The 18,288-nt window shown below is 37.3% G+C and overlaps 1 protein-coding gene across 2 annotated transcripts in view; it reads right to left on the minus strand.

Moving 5' to 3' along the window:
- Positions 1 to 5,288: 5,288 nt before the first annotated feature.
- The window catches only part of LOC121371779 (feline leukemia virus subgroup C receptor-related protein 2-like), a 35,690-nt gene continuing 22,690 nt past the window's right edge, over positions 5,289 to 18,288 (minus strand). Inside the window, exons 8-12 of one of the 2 annotated variants that reach the window (XM_041497915.1) lie at positions 17,605 to 17,710; positions 16,042 to 16,153; positions 15,055 to 15,098; positions 8,234 to 8,265; positions 5,289 to 7,157 (exon numbers count right to left, since the gene is read on the minus strand). In XM_041497915.1, coding sequence (XP_041353849.1) covers positions 8,242 to 8,265; positions 15,055 to 15,098; positions 16,042 to 16,153; positions 17,605 to 17,710 — 286 coding nt within the window. In that variant the 3' untranslated portion in view covers positions 5,289 to 7,157; positions 8,234 to 8,241. The remainder of the gene's footprint in view (positions 7,158 to 8,233; positions 8,266 to 15,054; positions 15,099 to 16,041; positions 16,154 to 17,604; positions 17,711 to 18,288) is intronic. The other variant, XM_041497914.1, reaches the window with a different exon arrangement.

Genomic DNA, 18,288 nt, shown 5'->3' on the forward strand with positions numbered 1-18,288 from the left:
CACCCAGCCAATACCGATAACTTATTTATGCAACGATCTGCTATTGTATGTAAAAGTCCCTTATTAAAGTGCTTTGTGAGCCGAGATTTCAGATAACTGCTGGCGAAAGGAATTCATGTGCCACAAAACGTCTGTTGTCACCGACCACTTCAAACACAACGCTCTGTGGTGGAGATATATCGCGGGAAACGGTCCGTGCAAAGCCATTATCAGTCACAACATAACAACAATCACTTGATGTATGTTCTTTATTTACCGCGGAACGGTTAAATGTTTGCGTTGGTATTAGTAAAAATCCAAAAGAAATTTAAACTCGCTATCGGTAACCCAACACGACGTAGGTGATTTTGTGAGAGCTAATGGATAAAGCAAGAAGATTAAATTTCTAGAGTGTCATAAAGTATTACATATTGGGGGGGGGGGGGGGGGGGTGTGATGATATGGGTTGCAGTAGAGTACTTTGTAAAATATAAAACGGTTTTATTTTCTATGAAATACAACAATAACAACAAATAGGTCTTATTCTAACCCCATCCATCTTGTCTCTTGTTCTCCCTGTCTCTGTCTTTCTGTCTGCTCGCTGTCCGTCAGTCTGTATCTTTGCCCCAAAGTCTGTATATGTGCTATCCTGTCTGTGAGATGGTGCATATAAAAGATCTCTCGCTTCTAATGGAAAATGTAGCGGGTTTCTTCTCTAAGATTATATGTCAAAATTACCATATATTTGACATCCAATAACCGATAATTAATAAATCAATGTGCTCTATTGGTATCCTTAAACAAAACAAACTTTAAACCTTCTATTTGTTTCTCTCTATCTCTATCTTACCTTCTACATCGGGAAACATCGCAACCAATAAAACAAGAATATTCTTCAAACAAATGTGACACGAATGTCAATGTGTGCCGGTGCGCCAGGAAACTACACCCATACAAGGTCAAAGAGAAGAATTAATATTTTTCAGCAAGCCACGCACTTAGTCGGTCGGAACATTGAATGAGGAATTCTTTCTTGCAACAAAAAGTCGACAATCGTAGGTAAAAATCAGCCCCAATCGAAAGGAATAGGCTTGTTTTGATTTTCTATGCGACACTTTCCAATCTAAACAACCGTAAAGCGATCCATTTGTTATTGCAAAGCAATATACTAGTAGTATTTTATCTCTGAAAGACTGCACCAAATCACATTTCACTTAATATCGTATTAACTAGCGCTCTGGACGCGTCTCAAACGAGCAACAATTGGTGTATTTATCGTGTATTTATCGTGTACACTTGTATTGCTTTCAGGAAGTAAGTACACAAGCGAGAGTCGTCGTATATATATATGGTGCATAGCCTCAGTAGGTGTGTTAACTGGTAATAAGTAAAGAAACGATCGCTGCAAGTAAACGTTTTCTGATAAGTGTGTTTATTTCATCAGTTATTTTGGTAATCATACATTTGGTAACTTTAGTAAATTTAGTAGTAAAATCCATCTGGCTGTCTTTCTATAAACAAAGCACATATTATTATTTATTGATACTCCATCTGGCTGTCTTTCTATAAACAAAGCACATATTATTATTTATTGATATTGCATCTGGCTGTCTTTCTGCAACCAGATATGACGTCCCGGGGAATGGTGGCCCACTCGGCCTGCAAGGCTGCTGCCAGCTCGGGCAAAGCACATATTATTATTTATTGATATTGCATCTGGCTGTCTTTCTATAAACAAAACGTTGGCCATATTATTATTTATTGATCTTGTATCTGGCTGTCTTTCTATAAGCAAAGCACATATTTTTCATGACGTTTATTGATCTTGTATCGGATGTTGTGGTGTTAAGATGACACCTCGAACTGGACGTCTGGCACGAATTCCTACCTCACGTAGGCGGTTCCGTTACGGTCTGGTCGGATATCCTGCGCAAACCTGTATTGCGGCTGTGGAGGGTGGCAGTAGTCAATCTTGGCGTACCCGGATGTAGCGGTCCCTGGCCCGGGGGTAGTGACCCCGTGGTCGACCGGATCTTGCACGTTTGATCACTTAACGGTTTTTTTTCCGTTGGATTCTTTTTTTTCTCTGCGGTTTTTTTTGGGGGGGGGGTCAACTGGGTACAGAGGCCAGGCAGGAGGTGTTTGTCCGTGCTACAACGCAATATAAGTATTTTTTGCGAATACATTTTGCAATAAATGTGTTAACAATGTGTTTGGGAAATGACCTTAACAAAGCATGAACCTGTAACATAAAATCGGAGTTATAACCCATTTGTACTGCGTTTCTTTTTTTGAAGAGTATATTATTATTTATTGATATTGCATCTGGCTGTCTTTCTATAAACAAAGCACATATTATTATTTATTGATATTGCATCTGGCTGTCTTTCTATAAACAAAACACATATTATTATTTATTGATCTTGTATCTGGCTGTCTTTCTATAAGCAAAGCACATATTTTTATTTATTGATCTTGTATGTATTTAAATGCAATAAAATGTGTTCATAAATAACAGTTAACATGTATCTCCTTAATTCTTCATGAATAAAAAACCCTGTGATGATTCCAGGTTTTAGTGGCTATCTTTCTAAAAAAAAAGAAGATAATGCGAACCTTAAGAACGAATTTTTACTTCTTCTCCCCCCCCCCCCCCCCCCCCCCCCCCCCCCCCAGTAAATTGATCTAAACTGACGATTAGAAAATTACTAATGTTTTACGCAGATGTCAGGGAATGGTTTTCGGACCATCTTATTTTAAAAAATTTACGGGGAAGCATACCCCTGGGTTCAATGGGAGTCTCGTGTACTTCCAAAAATATTTAGTCATTCCCCTTTAAGTATCTATATATCCTCCACTAGCGAGCTCATCCACAAATAGTGCCTAATATTAAACATCAGTTATGTACGCGTACAATTGTTCATAACACGTTCGACAGCTCCAGAATGTTTGTGATTGATCTATGTTGATATCTTACAAGTTATTAAAACACATGTGCAACCATATTTCTTCTACAACCAGTTGATCTGATTGAAATCATTGGTCTATAACAAGTCCATCTGATTGAAATCACTGGTCTATAACAAGTTAATCTAATTGAAATTACTGGTCTATAACAAGTTCATCTGATTAAAATCACTGGTCTATAACAAGTCCATCTGATTGAAATCACTGGTCTATAACAGGTCCATCTGATTGAAATCGTTGGTCTATAACAGTTCCATCTGACTGAAATCACTGGTCTATAACAGGTCCATCTGATTGAAATCACTGGTCTATAACAGGTCCATCTGATTGAAATCGTTGGTCTATAACAGTTCCATCTGACTGAAATCACTGGTCTATAACAAGTCCATCTGATTGAAATCGCTGCTCTATAACATGTTCATCTGATTGAAATCACAGGTCTATAACAAGTCAATCTGATTGAAATCAATGGTTATAGATCTGATTAAAATCATCTATTACCAGCTGATCTGATTGAAAACGGATTGGAACCGTGTGAGGAAAAAAATAATAATTACCCCCAAAAATAAATAAATAAAAATTGACATCCCATTTGCTAGAGTAGGTTAATGCACAGCTTATATACGTTTTATTTGACGATTTTGACTCGGATATAGGAATTGATTTGACGTGAAAGAATCTGGAAAGAAAATGATTTGGCCAAGGGAGATTAATCTTGTTTCTCTCTGTTCACAAATCAAGACAACAGTTGTGCATCATACTTTTTATTTTGACAAGGTTTAGTCAAGAATTTTAGGCTACAGGCTCAATAAAACGACGATAGTATTAAAACTGCACTCGCACACACACACACACGCACACTCACACACACGCACACACACACGTACACGCACACACACACGCACACGCAAACACGCACACACGTACACCCACGCACGCAAACACACGCACGCACACGCAAACACACACACGCTAACACACACACGCACACACACACAACAAACACATGCACACGCACACTCCATGCTCTTAAGGGAAGGTAAACATGTTAACAAACGAAAGGAATCTGATGTTAGTTAAAACCAATGGCGTAGCCAAGGGGGAGAGCTGGAAAACATGGGGGTCAAGCACCCCAATCACACGTATTTCCCCACAACCTTTTATATCTGAATGCCTCCCCATAAACATGTGTTAAAAAAAGAAAAAACCCACTGTGTTTGCCTCCTATGTGGGGGCCCCAGTTTAAATCCTGGCTACGCCAATGGTTGAAACTGACGCTCCCTAAATGAAAAACTCGGGACTCGGTGGCAGAACCCCCATCTAGATTCTACTCTTGTATTGGGCTCTATTGATACGGATCATCAACCGTTAGGTCAACGCGAAGTGCGTCATATTGGACAGAAAGGAAAGCAATGCTGGACAACACCTCATTTCTAAACTAGGAGTGTTTGGTGTAACAAAAGTTACGTGTTACTCTTGATCCACAGATGTAGGGAGGAAACCCGCTACCGCTATAGACCTATCAATAACACAGCTAGTGATGTTTTATATGCACTTCCCCATGGACTGGACCGTACATACCAAGACCTTTGGCGTATCAGCCGTGGGGCACAGGTTAGAGACGGAGGAAAAACCAATCGATGCTGCGAAACACCACGCCTCAGACAAGCGCTCTACTACTGACCCACATCCACCTCTGCCTTTACAGTTGTTGTTATACACTCAGCGCAATTCATTAAGGACCAGTACATATTTCGCCATTTTTCTTTAAACATGATAAAGAAATACAAATCCTCGCATCGTATGGTGTCGATGTTGTGACAAGAATTTAAAACCAACAAAATGCCAAGTATAGTTACGAATCACCGTGTAGCGAATTCTAGCGGAATACGCATTTCGGTGGTTTCATAAATGCATAAAAATCACGGTAGGTAATGCTAGGCTCAGACTACCAACTGCCAGCAGAAAGTTGGCCAACTCGACGGTTGCGTTGTAATTTCCCCAACTCCCGACTTACGACGTGTGCGCTCAGATTAACAACTAATGGATTATACGACAAAAATCGAATTGTAAGAATGCTCAGACTAGCCACTGGACAATCGTAAAAGTCATGGCAGCAGAAAGTTAGCCAACTTTCTGCTGGCAGTCGGTGGTTTAAAACTAGCATTAGATTTTTGCGTGTATGACAAAACAAATTTGACTGAAACAATGTTTGATAGTCATCTGTGATGAAAACTGAGTAACACAATAAGACACAAGGAAAAAAATACAAAAATACTACTAGCCACTAATACGTCTGGGGGAAAATAGTAATAATACTGCATGAAATAAAACACAACACATTTAACAATTCGATAAATAACAGTTTAATACGCAGTCATTCATCAGCAGAAAGAAAAAGGACATGTATTTAAAATATGACATCACACAGCTTCGACTACCTAACACGGCTACAGAACATTTGGTTGGTTAAGCCTGTCGGGCCGTCAGATGAGGTTCTACTTATATAAGCTGGTTGTTTACAGCTATTAACATTAAATTGTAAACTTACGTTGTCCAAAGAGGTTTTTGCGAAGAATGGCTTTATGCATGTACATGTGTTTGAAATACATAATTGTATCACTCACAACGCATTAAAGAAAACCTAACAAAATAATGAAAACAGATTTGAAAATATTTGTTAAAAATCAAATTACAAGATAAATATGTTGTAGAAAGTTCAAAATAAATAAGATTAAATACAACCAACAATAATTAAATATAATGATTATATAAGTGTAACACAGAGAACTATATTAATGTCTTAAAGAAGTGTTTGACTGAAACATACTACAATTTAGTTTCGTGTATTGTGTGGAAAGAAACCCAGAACAATGAAATAATTCAAATGACAGAACTGATTCAAATGACAGAAATACCCCCTCGCTGACCTCAAATAAAAGTATGTATTTCACAGAATAGCTTGTAAGCCACACAATGTCTCGTTTTGGGACATGGCATTGTTTTATGTTGTAGCTACTTATTTAGTAGTTTCTTACTATGGCCTTCAGTTAAACATATTAAATCATAAACGCACGTATTGCACCAATTTTATATACAGTATATAATGTACAAATGTCTTTTTATGTTACATTTTGAAATATAATGTTTAATATGTTATGATTAAAACAAACCAAAATCAGTATATTAAGGTGTGTGTGTAATCGTAGTGTTACACTGTAAGTATATCTTTCATTATTAAATTAGCATCATACTGATTGAGATTCATATTTATGATTCTGATATATACAGAAAAATACAAACAGAGCAAAACGTTTAAGCCATTACACTCATACACACATGTACACATACATATGTATACACACAAACAAACCAACAATAACAATAACATAAAACAATTGCATCAAGCGAAATCTCATAAAATCATAAATAAATGCCTTTTAAAATGTAATACTTATTTTTCATACTACTGTTAAATATCTCCTATCATCAGTTCTTGAAGATAGACTGGTGCCAGCTCCAAAATATCACCGTGTTGAGAATCATTCAGTACCAACCAAACGTGGAGAGTGGTAATTTTAATTGACTATTTTCAAAAGTTCCAGTATTAAAACACACATGCACATTTGGTGCCTCACCCTCTCAAAAAAAAGGTCAACTACTACATAATGCTTAAAAAACACTGTCCCTTGGTTATTGTTATAAAACATCATAAGATTCATATTTGCAGTCCCCATACATGGTATTTTTTGCATTCTTGTCTATTAGACCAATTTATAATTGAAACCAGGCTAAAAGTCGTACATGAAAAGGTGTATCTAGTATCTAGTAACTAATAACTCCTGTTCTGGTTATATATAGGACCGGATCTAGAATTTCAGATATGGAGTGGGGAGAAACATACCTGGAATTGTTATGTTTTGATACTGGCTTGGAAATGATACATTCTGAAGCATGTGTGAACGTTTTCCAAACCAAATTGTAGGTGGTGCTTGATACATTGTGTTCAATTGGAATGTATTACCAACATAAAGTCATAGAATTTGTGGGTGTTCTCTTCGAAGTTTTCTCATGTACCATTAAATATTGCTAATACTTTGTGAGAGGTTCAGCGACACTAGGTATAGTTAGCATCAATCCAGGAGCTCAGTATCCGACGTCTGTTTGCTGCTGCTAGCCACATCGATTTCTTGATTCAGAGCGTTCTTCATCTAACACGAAGAAAAAACCTGTATCAGTACTACATTTACAAGAATAACATTTACACGGTAAAGAAATGTCTTGCCAAATTGATCGAAGCTCCTGCATAGATTGTCAACATGGATTCCAACAATGTCAAATGTAATACCGCAATATAATCACATACTTGAGTAAATGAGTGTTTTTCAATTTAAAAGTCATTGGCCGCAGTACGAGTCGAATGGGTAATTGGCAAACTAGTACTAGTGCCTCGTCTATAGGAGGACAGCCACTCCTGAGGAAATCCTTTATTGGAGATTCCATCCCTCTTGCATCGCAAAGAGAAATGCCACTCTTAGACAAGTTTACTAAATCAATATAATATCAAGTAATATCAGGTTTCGCGAAAGGTTAGCATATCCTGCGTTGCATAAAAAGACATTACAAGATTCTACAAACATCAGTGTGACCAGAAACAATGGATTTGGCAAAATTGATAATTTAAGATTTGTAAATAATGTGCATGTGTAAATTGTAACGGAAAATCTGCATTAGCCAGAAATATACTTCATATATTTAAACATACAAGTAAGACAAATACTAAAAGGTAAGTGGCAGTGGAAATCAATAAATATTTGCTACTGGACAAAGAATATGATAAAAGACGCTAGTGTATAATTTAGAAAATCTACATTCGATACCCAAAGATGAATTTAATTTTTTGTAATCATTTCATTCTACAATATTAAGAAGAAAAAACCACTGACACACATATACTTATGAGAACGATAATAAAGTTGGCTGAAAAAGAATCGAAAGTAAAAAGTAAAACAAAACCGGTCTGAATTATTAGAATTGTGAAAAGAAAACCTCAAAGGCCATTACACCAGGTCAAGGCCGAAATAGGGAAATGGATAGAAGAGGGCGAAAAACTAAACAATCAACAATCTAAAATGATTTCAATAAATTAATATAAAAGACTCACTAATAAAATTAAACAGAAGAATCAGAAATAAAATTTAAAATAACTACGAATTATATACCGCACCATCTTGGCAAATTGGTTTGAAAAGTTACAGTATTAAAACAAACATGAAAACTATCTCACTTTTAGCTTCAATGAATTAACTGATAAAGATGCTGAAAAATTAAACAGGGGAACAAAATATACCAAAGAGTTAACATTTCGCAAAACAAGGACAAGAATGACATATTTACTGCTGAACTATTTAAAACATATTGGATCACTACAGTATGTAGGTTGACCAATTCTAGTATTTAATTAAATCATTTAAAGTTATTTGTTATTTTAATGTTTGGTACTAAATTATAAGAACCGTGCAAGTGGTATGCTGTGATCTATATAACAACAACATGAGCTGGTACTCTGGCTAAAAAGTGGATAACTCAATCGTTTAGTGTTCAACCTATATTGTGTATTTACTGAAAGGTACCAAGCAACTGTACTTCCAACAAAACATCAGTCACACATGGTCTGGACATGGTCCCATTTTTCACACAATACATTCTGACATAGAAACTGAATTGAGATGTAGTAAAAGTGAATGGTGGTGAGCAATTTGAAGCTAGGTATTAAAGGGGCAGTCCTCAGTTTCCAGCCATTGTAGGAAGTTTCCGATTAACTGAGTCTTTTTGCAGACTACAATTACATACTAAATACGTGTTTGTATGTTTCGACTACCAGTGTCTGTGCATACATTGTGTTTGTATGTTTCGACTACCAGTGTCTGTGTATCCAATGTGTTTGTACGTTTAGACTACCAGTGTCTGTGTATCCAATGTGTTTGTACGTTTAGACTACCAGTGTCTGTGCATCCAATGTGTTTGTATGTTTAGACTGCCAGTGTATGTGTATCCAATGTGTTTGTATGTTTCGACTACCAGTGTCAGTGCATCCAATGTCTTTGTATCTTTCGACTACCAGTGTCTGTGCATCCAATGTCTTTGTATCTTTCGACTACCAGTGTCTGTGCATCCAATGTCTTTGTATGTTTAGACTACCAGTGTCTGTGTATCCATTGTGTTTGTGTGTTTAGACTGCCAGTGTATGTGTATCCAATGTGTTTGTATGTTTAGACTACCAGTGTATGTGCATACAATGTGTTTGTATGTTTAGACTGCCAGTGTCTGTGCATCCAATGTGTTTGTATGTTTAGACTGCCAGTGTATGTGTATCCAATGTCTTTGTATCTTTCGACTACCAGTGTCTGTGCATCCAATGTCTTTGTATGTTTAGACTACCAGTGTCTGTGCATCCAATGTCTTTGTATGTTTAGACTACCAGTGTCTGTGTATCCATTGTGTTTGTATGTTTAGACTACCAGTGTATGTGTATCCAATGTGTTTGTATGTTTAGACTACCAGTGTATGTGCATACAATGTGTTTTTATGTTTCGACTACCAGTGTCTGTGTATCCATTGTGTTTGTATGTTTAGACTACCACTGTCTGTGCATCCAATGTGTTTGTATATTTAGACTACCAGTGTATGTGCATCCAATGTGTTTGTATGTTTAGACTACCAGTGTATGTGTATCCATTGTGTCTGTATGTTTAGACTACTAGTGTCTGTGCATACAATGTATTTGTATGTTTAGACTACCAGTGTCTGTGCATACAATGTCTTTGTATGTTTAGACTACCAGTGTCTGTGTATCCATTGTGTTTGTATGTTTAGACTACCAGTGTATATGTATCCAATGTGTTTGTATGTTTAGACTGCCAGTGTCTGTGCATCCAATGTGTTTGTATGTTTAGACTGCCAGTGTATGTGTATCCAATGTGTTTGTATGTTTCTACTACCAGTGTCTGTGCATCCAATGTCTTTGTATCTTTCGACTACCAGTGTCTGTGCATCCAATGTCTTTGTATGTTTAGACTACCAGTGTCTGTGTATCCATTGTGTTTGTATGTTTAGACTGCCAGTGTATGTGTATTCAATGTGTTTGTATGTTTCGACTACCAGTGTATGTGCATACAATGTGTTTGTATGTTTCGACTACCAGTGTCTGTGTATCCAATGTGTTTGTATGTTTAGACTACCAGTGTCTGTGTATCCATTGTGTCTGTATGTTTAGACTACCACTGTTTGTGCATCCAATGTGTTTGTATGTTTAGACTACCAGTGTATATGTATCCATTGTCTCTGTATGTTTAGACTACTAGTGTCTGTGCATACAATGTATTTGTATGTTTAGACTACCAGTGTATGTGTATCCAATGTGTTTGTATGTTTAGACTACCAGTGTCTGTGCATACAATGTGTTTGTATGTTTAGACTACCAGTGTCTGTGTATCCATTGTGTCTGTATGTTTAGACTGCCAGTGTATGTGTATCCATTGTGTCTGTATGTTTAGACTACCAGTGTCTGTGTATACAATGTCTTTGTATGTTTAGACTACCAGTGTATGTGTATCCAATGTGTTTGTATGTTTAGACTACCAGTGTCTGTGCATACAATGTGTTTGTATGTTTAGACTACCAGTGTCTGTGCATACAATGTGTTTGTATGTTTCGACTACCAGTGTCTGTGTATCCAATGTGTTTGTACGTTTAGACTACCAGTGTCTGTGCATCCAATGTCTTTGTATGTTTAGACTACCAGTGTCTGTGTATCCATTGTGTTTGTATGTTTAGACTACCAGTGTCTGTGTATCCAATGTGTTTGTATGTTTCGACTACCAGTGTATGTGCATACAATGTGTTTGTATGTTTCGACTACCAGTGTCTGTGTATCCAATGTGTTTGTACGTTTAGACTACCAGTGTCTGTGCATCCAATGTCTTTGTATGTTTAGACTACCAGTGTCTGTGTATCCATTGTGTTTGTATGTTTAGACTGCCAGTGTCTGTGTATCCATTGTGTTTGTATGTTTCGACTGCCAGTGTATGTGTATCCAATGTGTTTGTATGTTTCGACTACCAATGTATGTGTATCCAGTGTGTTTGTATGTTTCGACTACCAGTGTCTGTGCATCCAATGTGTTTGTATGTTTCGACTACCAGTGTCTGTGTATCCAATGTGTTTGTATGCTTAGACTACCAGTGTCTGTGCATCCAATGTGTTTGTATCTTTAGACTACCAGTGTCTGTGCATCCAATGTCTTTGTACGTTTAGACTACCAGTGTATGTGTATCCATTGTGTCTGTATTTTTAGACTACCAGTGTCTGTGCATCCAATGTGTCTGTATGTTTAGACTACCAGTGTCTGTGCATCCAATGTGTCTGTATGTTTAGAGTACCAGTGTCTGTGCATCCAATGTGTCTGTACGTTTAGACTATCAGTGTCTGTGCACCCAATGTGTTTGTACGTTTAGACTACCAGTGTCTGTGCATCCAATGTGTTTGTTCGTTTAGACTACCAGTGTCTGTGCATCCAGTGTGTTTGTACGTTTAGACTACCAGTGTCTGTGCATCCAGTGTGTCTGTACGTTTAGACCACCAGTGTCTCTGTATCCAGTGTGTTTGTACGTTTAGACTACCAGTGTATGTGCATCCAATGTGTTTGTATGTTTAGACTACCAGTGTATGTGTATCCAATGTGTTTGTATGTTTAGACTACCAGTGTCTGTGCATACAATGTGTTTGTATGTTTAGACTACCAGTGTCTGTGCATACAATGTGTTTGTATGTTTCGACTACCAGTGTCTGTGTATCCAATGTGTTTGTACGTTTAGACTACCAGTGTCTGTGCATCCAATGTCTTTGTATGTTTAGACTACCAGTGTCTGTGTATCCATTGTGTTTGTATGTTTAGACTACCAGTGTCTGTGTATCCAATGTGTTTGTATGTTTCGACTACCAGTGTATGTGCATACAATGTGTTTGTATGTTTCGACTACCAGTGTCTGTGTATCCAATGTGTTTGTACGTTTAGACTACCAGTGTCTGTGCATCCAATGTCTTTGTATGTTTAGACTACCAGTGTCTGTGTATCCAATGTGTTTGTACGTTTAGACTACCAGTGTCTGTGCATCCAATGTCTTTGTATGTTTAGACTACCAGTGTCTGTGTATCCATTGTGTTTGTATGTTTAGACTACCAGTGTCTGTGTATCCAATGTGTTTGTATGTTTCGACTACCAGTGTCTGTGCATCCAATGTGTTTGTATGTTTCGACTACCAGTGTCTGTGTATCCAATGTGTTTGTATGCTTAGACTACCAGTGTCTGTGCATCCAATGTGTTTGTATCTTTAGACTACCAGTGTCTGTGCATCCAATGTCTTTGTACGTTTAGACTACCAGTGTATGTGTATCCATTGTGTCTGTATTTTTAGACTACCAGTGTCTGTGCATCCAATGTGTCTGTATGTTTAGACTACCAGTGTCTGTGCATCCAATGTGTCTGTATGTTTAGAGTACCAGTGTCTGTGCATCCAATGTGTCTGTACGTTTAGACTATCAGTGTCTGTGCACCCAATGTGTTTGTACGTTTAGACTACCAGTGTCTGTGCATCCAATGTGTTTGTTCGTTTAGACTACCAGTGTCTGTGCATCCAGTGTGTTTGTACGTTTAGACTACCAGTGTCTGTGCATCCAGTGTGTCTGTACGTTTAGACCACCAGTGTCTCTGTATCCAGTGTGTTTGTACGTTTAGACTACCAGTGTATGTGCATCCAATGTGTTTGTATGTTTAGACTACCAGTGTCTTTGCATCCAGTATCTTTGTATGTTTAGACTATTAGTGTCTGTGTATCCAATGCGTTTGTATGTTTAGACTACCAGTGTCTGTGTATCCAATGTGTTTGTAAGTTTAGACTACCAGTGTGTATCCAATGAGTTTGTATGTTTAGACTACCAGTGTCTGTGTATCCAATGAGTTTGCGATAGTGTGCTAACGTTTGCAGAGATCGGTTTACATTTTATTTCGAAATATATATATATATTTTTGTTTATTGTACAAAATTATTCAAAGGTACAATCCGGTTTGAGCAACTACAAACATTAGGACAATAAACAACAAACGCCTTATTTAAAGTGATACCGATATTCATTCTAAACAAGAAAATATCTTTAATATGTAATTTTAGGCTCGTATGTCATCAACATGTTACCATGGCAGCAAACTCGGGACAGACCCTCTATGACAAGCATTCCAAAATTAATAAATCAAAATACTTTTAAAATCCGTGACCTTTAACCATTTAAAACTGTACTTACAAAATGCCTTCAAGATTGCTTTCAAACAATATGGATAACTGAATACACTTACCCAACAGGTTTTATTAAAGGAACATATATTGCAACAAATATTATGACGTCATGTTATCCATTCACTAGCAAGTCAAGAGATTGAAGTGCCTTTTTAATGACTTTGTTTTAAATTCATCATCCAAAAGTATACTGCCCTGAAAACGAGTCTCTAAGCATCTCTATTTCAAAAATGTTTCGGGGAGCATGCCCATAAATCCCTCTACAAATTTCGCGTCATTTGGGAGCTCAATTATGTGGGGACCCCCCACTTAAAAATATGGATCTGCCCCTGACACTTGCGAAGATGACATTCCCAGGTTATTGCTACTAATTGATTTCGTGAAAACAACAATTAAAGAATAATTAAAAAAAAAAGAAACAAAGAACTTTCGATTCTTTATCTTTGTCGTTTATTTAAAACACCCATTAAAAACCGGATATAAGGTTGTATAACAACTGAAATGGAGTCTAGAATATATGATACAAAATTATTTTTTATCTCAATTAAAAATAATAAATTAGAAAACATTTGTAGACAGCAGAGCGTAGACTGGGTGTGTTCGGGATTCCCCCTAAGAGGCTAAAACAGTTGTACTGTGCAATAGTAGGCTACTCATTTAGGTGTCCAAGGAAAGTGAAGACGAAAAGGTCCGCTATTTTCAACGTTGAACCTCTCCCAGTCCTGACCACGCTAAACCCCTACAGGTAGAGAGGCAGACTGTCTCCTGGTATATATATATATTTATTAAATGTCCTGAGATTCATGCAAATTGCAAATATACTATCAGTTAATTATTATAAAAGTGCAAAAAGTGCAGAAAAAAATGTTAAATGATTAAATGTTAGTGAAGTTATGAATATTTTAAAACAGACAGGTTTGTGAAGTGTATAAACATTAGCATACATGTCCTGACCACGCTAAACCCCTACAGGTAGAGAGGCAGACTGTCTCCTGGTATATATATATATTTATTAAATGTCCTGAGATTCATGCAAATTGCAAATATACTATCAGTTAATTATTATAAAAGTGCAAAAAGTGCAGAAAAAAATGTTAAATGATTAAATGTTAGTGAAGTTATGAATATTTTAAAACAGACAGGTTTGTGAAGTGTATAAACATTAGCATACATGTCCTGACCACGCTAAACCCCTACAGGTAGAGAGGCAGACTGTCTCCTGGTATATATATATATTTATTAAATGTCCTGAGATTCATGCAAATTGCAAATATACTATCAGTTAATTATTATAAAAGTGCAAAAAGTGCAGAAAAAAATGTTAAATGATTAAATGTTAGTGAAGTTATGAATATTTTAAAACAGACAGGTTTGTGAAGTGTATAAACATTAGCATACATGTCCTGACCACGCTAAACCCCTACAGGTAGAGAGGCAGACTGTCTCCTGGTATATATATATATTTATTAAATGTCCTGAGATTCATGCAAATTGCAAATATACTATCAGTTAATTATTATAAAAGTGCAAAAAGTGCAGAAAAAAATGTTAAATGATTAAATGTTAGTGAAGTTATGAATATTTTAAAACAGACAGGTTTGTGAAGTGTATAAACATTAGCATACATGCTAATTGTGATGGACATTATCAAAAATATGTCCAGATGGATACAAACCCCCCACATTCTTGCAGCTCTTATAAACTAAAGTGTGTTGAAAATGTGCGACTGATGACAGACATGATATTTGTTACTTACCACTTCCCCGGCGGCCTGGCGTCTGTAATCAGCTTTGATAAACACTAAAAATCAAAATACAACGTCTAGCTTTAAACGTGGATTCATATTACAAACATACGTTCAACGTTTATGTATGTCGATCAGTAACATGCGTTCTACAGCACAATAACACTGCGATGATGTTAATAAAGTCATTTTTTCGTGACAGCCTTTTGATACCGTGTAACATGCGAAAAGAGAAAACATCTTTTTAAACGAGATAAAATAAATTGTCTCTAACGGAAAGAGAAGGCAGGGAGTATCTGCTTAATGACACATATATACAGTTTAAACTACAGATATTTGGAGAGAGAGAGAGAAAGAGAGAGAGAGAGAGAGAGAGAGAGAGAGAGAGAGAGAGAGAGAGAGAGAGAGAGAGAGAGAGAGAGAGAGAGAGAGAGAGAGAGAGAGAGAGAGAGAGAGAGAGAGAGAGAGAGAGAGACAGACAGACAGACAGACAGAAAGACAGAGAGAGAGAGAGAACTTAATTATCGTCACGTAGGGTACTCCTACCAAAAAGCAGAAATGATTATTATATGCACATTCCCATAAGCAGGACAGTATATACCACGACTTTTGATGTACCAGTCACGGAACACGGGTTTGGAAAGAGAAGAACGTGAGTCCATTGAAGGCGATCGATCCTGCGACCCATCGTATCCTGGACGAAAGCCCTACCTTAGAACTACAAGGTGTAGCAAGAGTTATCATTTCTTAAATATTGCCAAACCCACCTTTATAAGAATTGTGTGAACGTCATTTCCAAATAAAACTTGTAAACAGTGATTCCGCTCTCAAATTTGGCTTAAATGACGCATCGGACGTGTCAATATCCTTTACCAAATTGGATTTCTTGGTCATCACCATGGATTAACCAATGAGATGTCTTTAAATTGAAAGCCAATATATGTTTGATATCGCCAGGTAATATGATAAGTGTGACACAGTGTAAAATGTTCTACCCACCCGTCATAATGGTTCCGGCGAGCAGGACAGCGGAGGCTGTGAGGTTGGCACTGAGCATGCTGATCTTATTAATCATCGCTCGCATTCCGATCGTGAAGACGATTCCAAAAAACTGAAACAACAAATTCATTACTAACAAGCATTCTAAGAGTACTGGTAAAACAAAGCATATCCTCTACTGACCACAACCCAAATTGGGTAAATCGTCAGGAAAGTCCCACTGGATCTTAACAGTACGTGAAAAATCTATACACAAAACTCCAGCTCAGTAATGGACAAACAGTCCGGAAAACTATATGAGGCAGACGGACGGACAGACACACACACAGACAGACAAAAAGACAGACAGACAGGCAGAAGAACGGACACAAAACCTATTGTCCCCTCCTGTTGGACTGGTAGGACGATAATAACAAATGATGGTCCTAAACCCATCAGTTTACCTAACACCGCTATATTTGTAATATCTCAGCTCCATATGATAAATGGGCGGGATATAACCCAGTGGTAAAGCATTCGCATGATGCGCGGTCAGTCTGGGATCGATCCCCGTCGGTGGGTCCATTGGGCTATTTCTCGTTTCAGCCAGTGCATCACGAATGGTATATTAAAGGCCGTGGTATGTGGTATTCTGTCTATGGAATGGTGCATATGAAAGATCCCTTGCTACTAATGAAAAAATGTAGTCAGTTTCCTCTGTAAGACTATATATCAAAATTTTAACACTTCATAGCCGATGATAAATAAATCAATATGCTCTAGTGAAGTCGTTAAACAAAACAAATTTAACTTCCATACGATCAAATAGTTGAGCTATTACGTTAAATACAACGGTCACATAACACATTGTCTTGTCAGGAAACAATACTCAAAATCAGTGCCAGAACAAAGAGGGTTTTAAAATGAACGCTTATTCGAGATGGATAGTCCCACAAGTAATATTCTGTTTACATACAGATACACGTCATTTAGCTGGCGACTGCAAGTTTACAGAGTTACATTGGCACACGCCGCATAATCAATAACTGCAAACTTACATATAACCGTACTTATAGGCATTCTTATACGGTTTAATGCAGATCTGTTCCTACCATCACTTCATAAGCGTACACGACAGTTGTGTAGGGGCGAGGTTTGGTGTTTTTGGGGAGAGGGGGCAATTGCCCTCCCAGAGCTGGAGCAAATCATGAGATTATATCAAATACGATAGAAATATTCGGGCTAAAGAAGCTGTCCTGAAACCTTTTCACCATGCATTTCTATCATTCTACTCACAGTATTAGTTATAATCCATGTAAAAATGCGTAGTGATTCATTTGTAACCCTATATATGTCTGGTAGTCATGCTAATATGAATAAATGTTGTTATTCTGATTTGCGCATTTTCGTTTAAATAAGGCGGACATAAAAAATGGGAACCCTCCCGCCTATGCATCGCTTCAAATACGATTCGGGAGGATACACCTGAGTGGTGGTCTCATAAACATATCTCAGATGGTACTGTCTAAAAACAAGTGTTGCGAAGTTAAAACGATTGTTAGGTGTGTGAATCATCTGACGTACCTGAGCTGACGCGTTTAGTAACCCGGATGACGTCCCCTCGGACTCGGGAAATGTTATTTCGGCGGCAAATTCAAAACCCACGGGTAGGTATCCAGTCATAAATAACCTGAAAAACAAACAAACACAGACAGGTAACCAGTCATAAATATTCTAAAAACAGACACACGTAATACAATACAATGCAATACAATACAAAATAATACAATACAATCTTTATTGTAACCTTTGTATGTATGTATTGGTTAAGCGGACATTTTCCCCTTAAAAGCAAACATATGAGCTAGTTATAATGATCGGGTCGGGAGGTTATGGATGCGTGTATTTAATGATTTATTTCACTTTTATGGTTCAATACCTCGTATGCGTGGAATATATGTGCAGTAATTAGTTTATTCATTTTAGTCTCACTAATTCCCAACATGTCTAAACTGTGTAGGAAACGTGTGCAACACCAAGCTATGACAATTTGTTGTCTATTGGTCATAACATTTCCACTTTGATACATAGCTTATTTTCAAAAGCCTTAAGGTACGTAATGTAATATTTAATGTAAACATGCTACAGCACTACGAAACGGTCTACGGACACATTGAATTCTTTGTTAGTCTTTCTTCCAGGATGACGTGCGTTTCCATACTTCTTCGAGAGTTATCCCTCCACCCCAACGTAATGGGAATTCCCTTT

Source organism: Gigantopelta aegis, chromosome 4 (assembly GCF_016097555.1).
Source record: "Gigantopelta aegis isolate Gae_Host chromosome 4, Gae_host_genome, whole genome shotgun sequence".
NCBI classification, from domain to species: domain Eukaryota; kingdom Metazoa; phylum Mollusca; class Gastropoda; order Neomphalida; family Peltospiridae; genus Gigantopelta; species Gigantopelta aegis.